At 43.8% G+C, this 13,541-nt stretch overlaps 1 protein-coding gene across 8 annotated transcripts in view; it reads right to left on the bottom strand.

Moving 5' to 3' along the window:
- LOC106585543 (GTPase-activating protein and VPS9 domain-containing protein 1) overlaps positions 1-9,038 on the bottom strand; it is a 30,078-nt gene extending 21,040 nt beyond the window's left edge. For 2 of the 8 annotated variants that reach the window (XM_045707163.2, XM_045707164.2), the window contains exons 1-6: positions 8,968-9,036; positions 2,483-2,694; positions 1,744-2,011; positions 982-1,557; positions 753-836; positions 489-623 (exon numbers count right to left, since the gene is read on the bottom strand). In XM_045707163.2, the coding sequence (XP_045563119.1) occupies positions 489-623; positions 753-836; positions 982-1,557; positions 1,744-2,011; positions 2,483-2,694; positions 8,968-8,997 (1,305 nt within the window). In that variant the 5' untranslated portion in view covers positions 8,998-9,036. Of the gene's footprint in view, positions 1-488; positions 624-752; positions 837-981; positions 1,558-1,743; positions 2,012-2,482; positions 2,695-8,100; positions 8,277-8,343; positions 8,738-8,967 lie in introns of those variants that run through there. The other 6 variants (XM_045707159.2, XM_045707158.2, XM_045707165.2 and 3 more) reach the window with 6 other exon arrangements.
- Between the last annotated feature and the right edge of the window lie 4,503 nt (positions 9,039-13,541).

Here is a 13,541-nt window from a genome sequence, read left to right as displayed (position 1 = left end):
GGCTCTGCTTTACAATGAAACTAAAAGTGGAGCTTGAGACATGCTAATGTGCAGAATACAGCTAGGGTAATTGTTGATTATCACACTGTTATAAGGAAAGGTAGCTAAGGGAGGAGCCACTGTACTGTAACTCCAGGAATATGTGAGACTACTTTGTATACTTGAGTATGGTACATCCCAGTTAGGGTTCCTGCTTATTCCCTCCTGATTCCTGGAATTTTACTAACAGGATTTCTGGAAAACCTGGGACATTTGGGATAGTTACCAGAATTTTGCAACCCTAATACCAGTCCTTAAAACATAACGGCACTCTCAACAACCTGTGTGAAATGCCTCTTTCTGGTCTGACAAGTTTGGGCATGTCATGTAAATTTTCTGTATCATAGGAATCTCTACTGTTGCCTGTATAAAACATGGGTGTATACAATTCTTAGGCTAGGCTAACTATATAACATTCAGACTCTGAAACAGTCAGATCAGCAGTGTACCAGGCAGAGCAGCTGACTGTGTGTCATGTACGCCACAGTCCTGCTGAGGCCTTCAAGTAGGTTCATGGAGGACATGGGCGGCGTCTCCACAGCTCTCCCTCCGATTACCACATCCAGGAAGGCAGCTACGCAGCTCTGAGGTGACACAACCAGACAGTCAACTTCAATATTAAGGCAAGAAGCAAAACATGTATTCAGAATGTAATGAAAGCTCCCCCATGGGCAAACCAGTTCCATATTAAGATGTGTGTTTGAGGACATTACCTTATCGAACTTGGCCAAACTGTTTTTCCTCCTGGGGTCTCCATCACCGTCAGCCATTGCCAACTGTTGAAGAAGCTGCCCTACCTACAGGACAAAGATAATGATTAGAATACATACAAAAGGTAACAATATTTTGTCTTATTATCTAACAGTTAAAACAGGATTTGTACTCTAAGCTGTCAATATAAGAGTAGTGTGGCTGTATGAATCTGTTGGCTCCTCCACTAACCTGCATGAGGTTGAAGCGAGCCACCTCGTTGATAGGGGCATCTGAGATTATGCCATACTGCTCAGGGTTGACTATGGCTGGGCAGATGAAGCAGGTGAGCAGCAGGTCCGTGCACATGGTCCGCACCTCGCCCACCTCCAGCCTCTCCACACACGACAGCGTCTTGTACATCTGAGACACAATCCAGCGCAGGTTGTGGGGGAAGCAGTAGGTGTTCTGCTTCAGGTAGCCGATGAACTTGTTGACCAGGGTCACCAGCTTGGCCTCATTGGCCTCCACAGCAGCCGCCACCTTCTGCCTGTAGCCCTCCGAGCCCTTCTCCCCAAACAGGCGCTCCTGCTGGGCCGGCGTGAAGCGCTCTGTCACCTTGGAGGGGTCCGTCTCCAGGTGGTCCTCGTCCTCCACCAGCAGCTGCATGATGGGCTCGTGGAGGGTGGCGGTGAGGAAGAGCTTGGCGGAGTACAGCCCCTCAGAGAAGAGCTTGAAGAGGATGCTGAAGGCGCACGTGCCTCGCCGCAGCAGCCGCCGAGGGTTGTCGCTCTCCTTCAGCTCAAACTCCACCAAGTATCGCAGGACCTGGAATTTATAGAAACAGCAGCACTGTTACCATCAGTTTTAGCAGTGCAGAGGTTAGAAACTAACTGCCTGATCACACTGCCTATGGGGATATGTAATAGTATTAGTAACAGGTGGCTGCTGTGGACTTTGAGTGTGACTAGCATGTTTATAGTGTATAAATCAGAAGAGGTCCGGGCTGCTCACCTGCAACAGGTAGCTCTCATCCTCCTGCATGATACAGTTACCATAGAGTGAGGTGAAGACAGTGTAAATGACCCCCTGTGTGTGCTCCTGGTTCAGCCTCTCCCCAGCCACCAGGCAGGAGGCCACCAGCCGGGGATTCTCCCGCACTCGGCCCAGGAACTCCCCATAGATGCTCTCTTGGAAGCCCAGAGTCTTGTAACCATCCAGGAACTGTGTGTCCTCCAGCACTTTGGCATGCTGGCAGCATTCGGCCGGGGAAGCCTCAGCACTGTAGGAAAGAGAGCTTTAATTACAAGAGCAGAAGGCTCCACAAACCAGGGGCTGGAATTGGGCAACAGTGGGCCACAATGGGCTGTTGATTAGTGGTTGGAGTGACATGTAATTGTATGACATTCTTGCTGATCACAGGACTCCTCTGATTCCTTGCAATTTCCCTTTTGACCTGCTAAACTAAATAATACTCAGCTGGGTCTGGCATGCACCGTGTTTGTATTTGGCAGGATCTACCATAAACAAGATGATCACATCAGGAAGATAAGACAGTTTAATAGTGTGGAATCCTACTTCAGGACTACTAAGTTAATAGTTCATTTAAAAAGGTAACTCGGTCACACGTTGCTGGACAATTTAAAATGCAGGACAATGTGCAGGACAATTTAAATTGCCCATTGTTTCTATTCTACAATTGGATCAATGTAGTACACTGGTGTAACAGTAGCTGTGGGGGCACCATGCTGACCTGGTGAGGATGAGCCGGTCGAGGTTGATCCTCTGCTGCTTGGTGATCCAGGCAGCACGGTACAGCCTCTCAGCAGTCTTCAGTACGTCCCCATTGAGTCGCTGGATCAGCTGCTTCTCTGAGGCCACATACAGCCGCTCCTGCTTCAGGTGATGGGCCAGAGTGTGGATGTCTGGCTTCATCTTTACCAGCTCACGCAGAGAGGCAAAGGACTGCAGAAGAGTGAGAGAAGAGGGATCAGTCACACTGGGAAATGAGTCCTAGACATTCAGGACAGAGCTACATAGAGGGCAGTTTGGAGTAGATTTATAAGCATGGAAAATGTACCATTTCTATATCTGAGAGGAATTCAGATAAAGAGCAGGAAAGAACCCATTTCCTGTGGATGCATAGCTGGCAGAATCCTAGCTCACACATGGACAGAGGAATTGGATTGTCAGTAGTCAAGAGAAGGTAGAAACACTTCCATTGGCTGAGAATGACAGCAAAGAGAGAAGAGGGGTGGGGGGGGGGAAGAGAGCTTCAAGCCATCTTCAGCAGCTGGCCCCATACTGGGACGGCCTTTAAAGAATTGAAAACTCCTACTCTCGCACACACAAGCGTCTGGTAGTATTATTCACAGCACAAAAGAATATGCAAATCTCTTTTTCTTCACACACATACACAAACCAGACAGAACGCATTAAATTTAAATGATTTCCTGGAGCATTCTATAACACAAAAGGCTCTTTGTGGATGGCTGCTCCCGAGGAAAACAGACAAGATTGTAAGGCTGGGGGGCCCGTAAAAGCAGCCCAGAAAACCCTGCCTCTGACAGAAGGCTACGGCTATCAGAGGACACAGCCTACTAGCTAGTAACATACAAGTGCAAATGCTTGATACCATTAAACAGAATCAATTAATGTGGTTTGAGGCATAAATATTGTGTAGAGGTTAGAAGCATTTTTTAACATGCAAAATAAGCAAGGTTATCATCATGGGTAATACACAAGGCAGTCTCTGTGTTTCTTTAGTATGCTAAATCCAATGATGGACAGTCCACTGTGGAGTTCTCTGGAAACATGAACACTGTGGAATCTCTGCTAAATCAAAAAATCTGTCAAATGTATAGAAGGTTAATCAATAGATTAATGAACGACTAGTATACTTGCCCATGAGATGATGCATATGCCGTATTCTCTTGAAAGAGAGGACTACATTTGTCACAGTCCTGCGGGGAAGAGAAAGGGTATAGGCCTAGGGCCGACAGACAGGTGGTACTGTAGGAACTGTGGCCTGGTACTAAAGCCATTTCTGCATTAGAGATTTGTTGAGTAGACTTACAGTGCATTCGGAAAGTATTCAGACCCCTTGACTTTTTCCACACTGTTACGTTACAGCCTTAATCTAAATGTATTAAAAGAATCTGAAATATCACATTTACATAAGCTTTCAGACCCTTTACTCAGTACCTTGTTGAAGCACGTTTGGCCGCAATTACAACCTTGTATGATGCTACAAGCTGGGCACACCTGTATTTAGGGAGTTTCTCCCATTCTTCTCTGCAGATCTTATCTGTCAGGTTGGATGGGGAGCATTGAGGCACAGCTATTTTCAGGTCTTTCCAGGGATGTTCGATTGGGTTCAAGTCCGGTCCTCTCAAGGACATTCAGAGACTTGTTCCGAAGCCACTACTGTGTTGTCTTGGCTGCGTGCTTAGGGTCGTTGTCCTGTTGGAAGGTGAACCTTCGTCACAGTCTGATGTCCTGAACGCTCTGGAGTAGGGTTTCATCAAAGATCTCTGTACTTTGCGCCGTTCATCTTTCCCTCGATCCTGACTAGTCTCCTAGTCCCTGCCGCTGAAAATCAACCCCACATCATGATGCTGCTGCCACCACCACCACCACCACCATGCTTCACTGTAGGGATGGTGCCAGATTTCCTCCAGACTTGATGCTTGGCATTCAGACCAAAGAGTTCAATCCTGATTTCAGCAGACCAGAGAATTTTGTTTCTCATGGTCAGAGTCCTTTAGGTGCCTTTTGGCAAACTCGGGCTGTCATGAGGCTTTTACTGAGGAGTGGCTCCCGTCTGGCCACTCTACCACAAAGGCCTGATTAGTGGAGTGCTGCAGAGATGGTTGTCCTTCTGGAAGGTTCTCCCATCTCCACAGAGGAACTCTGGAGATCTATCAGAGTGACCATCGTGTTCTTGGTCACCTCCCTGACCAAGGCCCTTCTCCCCAGATTGCTCGTTTGACCAGGCGGCCAGCTCTAGGAAGTGTCTTGGTGGTTCCAAACTTCTTCCATTTAAGAATGATGGAGACCACTGTGTTCGTGGGGAGCTTCAAAGCTGTAGAAATTATTTGGTACCTTTCCACACATCAGTGCCTCGACACAATCCTGTATCGGAGCTCTACGGACAATTCCTTCGACCTCATGGCTTGGTTTTTACTCTGACATACACTGTCAACTGCGGGACCTTATATAAACAGGTGTGTGACTTTCCAAATCATGTCCAATCAATTGAATTCACCACAGGTGGACTCCAATCAAGTTGTAGAAACATCAAGGACGATCAATGTAAACAGGATGCACTTGAGCTCAATTTCAAGTCTCATAGCAAAGAGTCTGAATAGTTATGTAAATAAGGCATTTCTGTTTTTAATAAATGTGCAAAAAAAATCTAAAAACCTGTTTCGCTTCGTCATTATAGGGTTGTGTGTGTAGATTGATGAGAAAAAAATATTTGATCAATTTTAGAATAAGGCTGTAACGTAACAGAATGTGGAAAAAGTCAAGGGGTCTGAATACTTTCCGAATCCACTGTACCCAATGAGTAAGTAATGGAAAAGGGGAACTCGAAAGCAGAAGAAAACACTGTAGGTGGTGGGGAAAGGGCAAGGTTGGAATGTGTGAGACAGAATGACTGTGGTTACAGGTAGGTAGGCAGGTTAGAAATAGAATTCTCAGTCCAAAGCCACCCCAACCCTCTGTAAATGATCCTTAGGCTGAGAACAAGGAAGCACACCATCCATCTGATCAAAACACCATAACAGCACCTGAACCAGTGATGTAGAGTGGTGGTGTTTAGAACCCAACCCAAAGATCCCCTCAGTTGAACATACAACACAGGCCAACAGAACAAAGTGCTTTCTAAAGGCACTTGAAAGTCAGCCAAAGTCCCTTTTTCACTTCCCCTCCACATCAGATCAAGTAGGACTGTTTGCATGAGTAAGTTAACAACTTCAGTACACCATAATCTATGGTCCCCACCACACCACTGCTGAGCCGCAGCATCTAGGGCTGTCTCCCTTTGAAACTCGTCAGGCCTTCTGCCATCGGACTGCAGACATTTTACCAGCTCCTGTGTGCAATGCCTTGGGGTGCACACTGCACCTCCCTACAATCACCTCCTCTCAGAATGAGCTCACACACCAGAGACATAGCAAAACTCTACCTAGCCTATTCCAGCAATTTGGGCCCACCACTCCCCATATCCAATTGACAACATAGGATAGTCAGGTACTCTGTTTTAGATAAGGAAACTAAAAATATGAAATTAAAACCAGGGTGAGCAGGGTAGCTGAGAGTGTACTTCAGTCAAAACATAGATCTGATAAAAATGGCTACTTCCCAGAAGGTCAGGCATACAGCACTCTTTCACTCGTGAGTTCCCAACAGAGGTTGTCTGTCACATCTAGTAGGCCTAGGCCTATGTCTGTCCTACAACAATTTTCATTATTGAGCAAAGCCTCTTGCATATGTCCATGTTTAACAGTACATGTGCCATACACACAATATACTCAACTGCTGTAGCCTGAGGAGGCTCAGCATGTTTATGTTCAGATTATTGATTCTGCGATGGAGGGGTAGAGGGAATCGCACTGACACTGGTGTCTCCCTGGCCACTGAGAGGAGGGGCAATGTTGGGGGAGAATATGCTGTGTGGCATTACAAGCCCAATTTATGTTTTCAGTGACTAGTTTCACTTGAGTAATTTCAATGCTTGGCTTGCTCTTCTGCTTTACCAACCATGTTGAGAATAATCCAGGGCAGTACTGTCATTAATGCATATAAACTTGAGTGAGGCTATCTGAGCCCAGAGATGACAAATTAGTAAATGCTCCCTCTTACAAACACCATAACCAAAGGGGTTCTGTAGGCAAGAGCAGTGCTGGCAGGAAATATCTAGAGACTTCAAGTTCAAAGGTGGGAGCAAAGGAGTAGCGTCCAAATATAGGGAAATGAGAAATGATATAGGCCTAAATCAACACCTTTACTAACACATTTATGCTCCAAATGTTATTTTACAAAATGTAGGTCGAAATGCTGCCTGCCAGGAAGACAAAGCCTGACAGTGCACTTCAACGCTGAATGAAACATCCTCATCCTCTGGAGTGTTCAACTCCCTAACTTCTGACCTTGCCAAAACACAACTAGTACTGCATGGGCAGAGGCAGTTGAGATTCAAAGGAACCAGAATGATATCCAATTTCTGGTAGATCACTATAACTCAAGAATAAATTAAAGAAGCTAGGCGCACACACTTCTCATTTGCAGGGATTGAGATGCATGTGTGTTTTGGCTCAAACAATGAACCTAATCAAAATGTCAAGTGCATCCCTGAATCAACATAAATAGTGAACATCCTGTTTAAAAAAAAAAAAAAGACTGAGCCCCTCTTGATACACACATGCCTTTTTCTATGGTTCATCATACTGCCCTACATTAATGGCCCCTGCAGTGGGTGGGGCTCAACTGTACACCTAACTAGGGGATCGGGTGGGTAATGAAAGGGGTGACCACCGTTTGTGTGCCAGCCATGCAGCTGTCTGAAGAGTGATAAAACTGTAGTTGCCCAGCAGCCCAGAACCATATAACAACCCCTCTTTGTTACCCTTAACTTGTAAAATAGTAGCTACAGACCATTTCGGAATTTCTGATTTAAAAATCTATATGATAACTGACATTGAGGTAGTTACAAACTAGCCAGTCCTATGATTTGTCAAGGCCCTAGCTTGTTCACTCTGTTGCAGCACAGTCGACATCTTGCGGAATTTTAGGTTTGTGTGTTAGCATCTCACTGCTAAGGTTTGCAAGCATTATGATAGCAAGCTATAGTAGCTGTTTACAACAGCCCGACCGTACCACCTAGTTAACGTTAGTTGTTGTAAACAGCTAGTTTGCTATCATGATGCTGGCAAACCTTAGCAGTGAGATAGCAAGCATTGGTTAGGTAGGTAGCAATCTAATTACTAACGTTATATCCTTCACAATCAAAATATCAAGCTATCGAAGAGAGAATGGCTAACGCGCTAACTATCAACAACGATAGCGTAACTAACGTTAGCGATCTAACGTAAGTTAGCTAACTTCAAATGTTGGCAGTACTAGTACTGTACTAGTTAAACATCGAGTTACGGCGGGACAACTTTATGGGAATACCTACGCCAATGTTGCCGTGGTAGGCCAGTTGTGGCAGCAAACCGGTACAATCACAGAGGACCGTTCGTACTCAAACAGCAAGAAGTAGCTAACAGTTACTACTAGCTAGCCTGCTATCTGTGCAAACTAGCATGGAGGAGGCCATCGAGGAAAACATGCACACAGAACTATAACACGAATTCAATGACTTACCAAACACGTTTAGTATAACAGTTGTTTACGGATTCCCTATAAGCGTGAAATAATTGCAGTAAACAATAAGTCGTTAGCTTCTATTCCACAGCGTTTCTGAACTCCCTCTTTCAGGTTACAGCTAACGTTAGCTGTCATAATGAGAAGACGCGCTCCACCCGCATGCGCACTGGGCATAGAATGCTCTTGGACGCGGTCAGCGATTTCTTGCGTCCTTGGAATGTCTCTTCCCTAAAACCTTACCTTAACTGTTTTACATTTCAACTTCAATGAGGGTGACGTCCGAGTTTGGACTTCCCAATGATGCCGTTTAGACGTTTTCCTCTTGGAGACTCAAGGCTGTTGATGTCAGAAATACTTTAAGAAATTAGCAGGTCAACTCTATTTGATCTGTATTAACGCCCATTACATACTTTGCCCGTGAGTTGTATGCCATGCGGTGCATTCTGGGACAAGGTAACCAAGGCCTTTTCTCATTTAGAAAAGTCTGTCCTTCACTCTCTCTCCTTTATGACCTGGAAATCAATAAGTAGTCAAGGAGACATCAATTCTTTAGTAGGCAAAATGAAGAGTGTCCTCCTCGACATGACGTATTTGATACCGTTTCACTCATTCCGCTCCAGCCATAACCACGAGCCCATCCTCCCCAATTAAGGTGTCACCAACCTCCTCCTACATGAGTCTGCAGAAAATTTGGAAATCAGCCACACCCCCATTGAATTCGTTTTTGTTTTGTCGGAGGAGAAAAGCACGCACGTTTCAAAACAATATGTTAATTATCAATGTATCTATAAAATGTTTTGCACAACTAACTTAGTGTTTATCACTTTACACATTTATTTTGAGATCCCTGTAAACATAATTTACCTGATGACGCACGGGTGGAGTAGATTTCATACAAGCGCATTTTCGTCCACATTCCCTCTCCTCGCCGCCCCTTGTCGATAACCTTTGACCTTTTTTAAAAAGGAGGCGAGAGAGGACAGAGGATGCAGGAGTTGATCAAACCAGTTGAGAAAATGCCCATGACAAGGAGACTTATGGGGGGTGATAAGGGCCATAATTATCCTCGTGAAGCTACTGATACCTCTCACCAAGTCACCTAACATCCTCATAGGGCCATAAAATACCGCCATGAATTAACACTGTTAATGGAGACAAGTTTTTTTCTAAGGCGTCAAACTGCTGACGCGTTCACGTCACTTGACACATACACGTCATGTGTCAGTTTGCTTGTAAGTTTATTATGAATGCCTTAAAAACGTCTAGATGTGTTACGCGTCACGGGTTAGTTTGTGTCTGTTTAGTTTATTATTAAAGAGCTCACCATGAACGCCTTACAAACATCGACGTGTATGATTTTGTATAAAAATATATTTAATTGCCAGAGTAATCAATTCAATTTCATTTGTCGATTTAGCTAAAATAGGCTGATCACCTTAATACAAAAATGATTAGGCTAGTTGATATCGCAGCCAGCCACCATTACTGTGTAGTTACTGTATGCCTATTTCTCACATCAATACAGACACAGGGGCTTCTTTGTTGGAGATAGCCCTATTCAGAAATAAGACGTAACCTAGGTCTATAGTGGCGCATTCAAAAGAACTCGGAATTCGGCAATCTCTGACTTTCGACTTCAGTGTGTTCAAGACAACTGGGAACTCAGAAGAGCTCAGACTGGGAAAAATAGTTTTGAACGTCATCAGAGTCAGAAACTGGCATCTTTCTCTGACCTGAAAATCAATGATTTTCAATCGTTTTTTCCCCAGAGTTCCCAGTTTAACAGACACAATCACTGTCACCATGCAATCCTTAGGTTATACATTTCTGTGGAGATGTCTTATGGTTAAAAGCAGGGCTCGAATTGAGGGATATGGGCCTAAACCTTGTTATAGAGATGGGTAAAAAGCATATGCTACCCCTTGTTTGCTTAGCCTTAGAAAAAACAACGGTCCAGATTATGTAAAGCAATCTAGGCTATAACAATGATTACCTCCCCGATTATTCCCGCATAGTCTACTAGCCTATCGAAGGTCCTGCTCAGCCTCAACATGGTTTCTTGGTGGACCAATAGGCTTATGAAAACATTAATTTTTTAATTAAAAGCAAGTGTCACCATCACAGGAAAATATGGTTGAATTAAATGCTCTGTAATTTCGAATATTAGTGGTAGGCTATACCTACCACAAAAGACCAAAAAGGTAGAATCGGTATGGGTCTATCCATAGACCAATCAGTTCACCAGAAACACTTTATTACACAGGAGAATCACATTGAATCAGGCTATTCATTTCAGTGCAGTTGCGTTCTAACGCATAACCTTAGTCTAAACGGAACCGAAAACACCCCAGCCTTTTATGATGACAGATCATGATAAAGCCTGAACATTTCAGCTATATTTGTCATTGATTTAACCCACAATCGCCTACATATTTGATACACATTAAGGCCTTTATTTAGTCTGGATTTGATAAACAATAGATTGACTAGGATACATTGACTTTTCTCCACGTTATATTTGTTCCCAATTAGGAAAATGTAGTCCTATTAATAAGCTTTTGTTTTCCTATTCATTTTCATAGGCTAACCATTGTGATTAATGATATTTACCATCATCTGCTTTTATGAATAAACAGGCATCGGGGTAAAAGATGATGTTTTGATGCCCCCCCCCCACCCCACACACATTACTTACCTTGGATCACAAAGTCAGCTAATTTCCAATCCATTCATACGCAAATACATTTGATTCTTACATATTAGTCATTTAGCAGACACTCTTTTCCAGAGCAATTAGGGTTAAGTGCTTTGCTCAAGGGCACATCGACAGATTTTTCACCTAGTCAGCACGCAGATTCAAACCAGAAACCTTTCGGTTACTGGCCTAACTCTCCTAACCGCTAGGCTACCTGCCGCCCATACATTAATTTGTCTGGCTGGCATGTTTTCATTTTAAGCTGGCCTAATTCAGTAATCCTCTATTATGATTTAAAAAATGTATACCTCATTAGTAAACCCTTGTGGTTGAATATATATATTGTAGGTCCTAGGATACAACAATGAATAATGTTGAACTAACGAATACCATCAAGGGATAACTTACAATTTACAATAATTAACACCTTGTGAAACAGCTGTGAAAACCAACCTGCCAATATTAAAGATTGAAATATATAAACGTAGATATTTATTTTGGTACAGGTGTGTCAATTTACTATCACAGATTTTCTCTACACTCACATTGCAATAATAGCCTGAAATACTTAATTCTGGTGGATGGAGTCCAGGCACTGCTGCTCTGTTTGCTCTGAGTGTTTGTAATGCTAGTGTTATTAGTTCATCTGTGTATCTCACATGATGTGCCCAGTATGATAGCGCAAGAACATTTCTTAGCAGATAATGACAACATGACAATAACAGTAACTGTATATGATGTAATGAAAAGTTGGAGGGTGGTTGGTAATGGATGACATCAGGTGGATCCATTTCTGGGTGTTAGGCAGAACCCTTAGGTCCTGGAGAACAAGAGCAAAGTAAAGGGAACAGGGCAAGAGACAGAGAAGTAAACAAGCAAACACACAGGTTACAGGTTACAGGTTGAGCAGGTTGATGTGTAAAAATATAGTTACTGAATGATTTAATTGAAATGTTTGACTAGACAGGCAATATTGTTAATGTCAGACAGAAAAGAAAGGATACCCATCTGTAATTTTGTATGTCAGTGGGGTGGATGAGGGAGGTAAGGGATGGTCCCTGGAAAAGATGAGAGAGGTGAGTTGTGAGAGAAACTCTGGGGTGGTGTCATAACCACTTGAGTCATACACCTTAACAGTACCTACCTGGCAGCAGAGGTTAATCATTGTGACTGTCGTGTCTTTGGCATCATTAAAACTGAAGACCTATTTATCAAATAACTCTCTGGAATTATTATTACGCGATTAAACTCATTAATCATGTAACTGTAATTAACTAGGAAGTCGGGGCACCAAGGAAAATATTCCGATTACAAAGTTATAATTTTCCTAATATACCTTTCAGATATTTTAATATCTGATCAATTACTCTTCGAATTAATTAATTATTATTTACCTCACGTTAGTCTCATTCCAAACGTCGTAAATTGTTGGTTATCTGCATGAACCCAGTCTTCACTATGAGTCATCCATACATCAATTGTCTTAAAATCATTTATTTACTAACTAAGTAATTCACAGAAATGCATAACAAACAGTAGATATGTTTACAAGGAAATGATAGGAGAATGTGCCCTAGTGGGCTAAACCGGCATGGTGGCTTGTTAGACAAAAGGGGAGTGGGGGGGGGTCAACTGAGGAGACACTACAGAGTTGAATATTATAACAATTGAAATGCTAAACCTTTGCACATGAATGCTCACTCATTCGGGAACAATTGCAATCAATTGCACTGCTCAAAAAAATAAAGGGAACACTAAAATAACACATCCTAGATCTGAATGAATGAAATAATCTTATTAAATACTTTTTTCTTTACATAGTTGAATGTGCTGACAACAAAATAACACAAAAATAATCAATGGAAATCCAATTTATCAACCCATGGAGGTCTGGATTTGGAGTCACACTCAAAATTAAAGTGGAAAACCACACTACAGGCTGATCCAACTTTGATGTAATGTCCTTAAAACAAGTCAAAATGAGGCTCAGTAGTGTGTGCGGCCTCCACGTGCCTGTATGACCTCCCTACAACGCCTGGGCATGCTCCTGATGAGGTGGCGGATGGTCTCCTGAGGGATCTCCTCCCAGACCTGGACTAAAGCATCCGACAACTCCTGGACAGTCTGTGGTGCAACGTGGCGTTGGTGGATGGAGCGAGACATGATGTCCCAGATGTGCTCAATTGGATTCAGGTCTGGGGAACGGGCAGGCCAGTCCATAGCATCAATGCCTTCCTCTTGCAGGAACTGCTGACACACTCCAGCCACATGAGGTCTAGCATTGTCTTGCATTAGGAGGAACCCAGGGCAAACCGCACCAGCATATGGTCTCACAAGGGGTCTGAGGATCTCATCTCGGTACCTAATGGCAGTCAGGCTACCTCTGGCGAGCACATGGAGGGCTGTGCGGCCCCCCAAAGAAATGCCACCCCACAACATGACTGACCCACCGCCAAACCGGTTATGCTGGAGGATGTTGCAGGCAGCAGAACGTTCTCCACGGTGTCTCCAGACTGTCACGTCTGTCACACGTGCTCAGTGTGAACCTGCTTTCATCTGTGAAGAGCACAGGGCGCCAGTGGCGAATTTGGTGTTCTCTGGCAAATGCCAAACATCCTGCACAGTGTTGGGCTGTAAGCACAACCCCCACCTGTGGACGTCGGGCCCTCATACCACCCTCATGGAGTCTGTGAACCTGCTTTCATCTGTGAAGAGCACAGGGCGCCAGTGGCGAATTTGGTGT

Source organism: Salmo salar, chromosome 24 (assembly GCF_965601325.2).
Source record: "Salmo salar chromosome 24, fSalSal1, whole genome shotgun sequence".
Lineage (NCBI taxonomy): Eukaryota > Metazoa > Chordata > Actinopteri > Salmoniformes > Salmonidae > Salmo > Salmo salar.
Note: the sequence above shows the minus strand (reverse complement) of the source record. Positions and strands in the feature narration are given on the sequence as shown.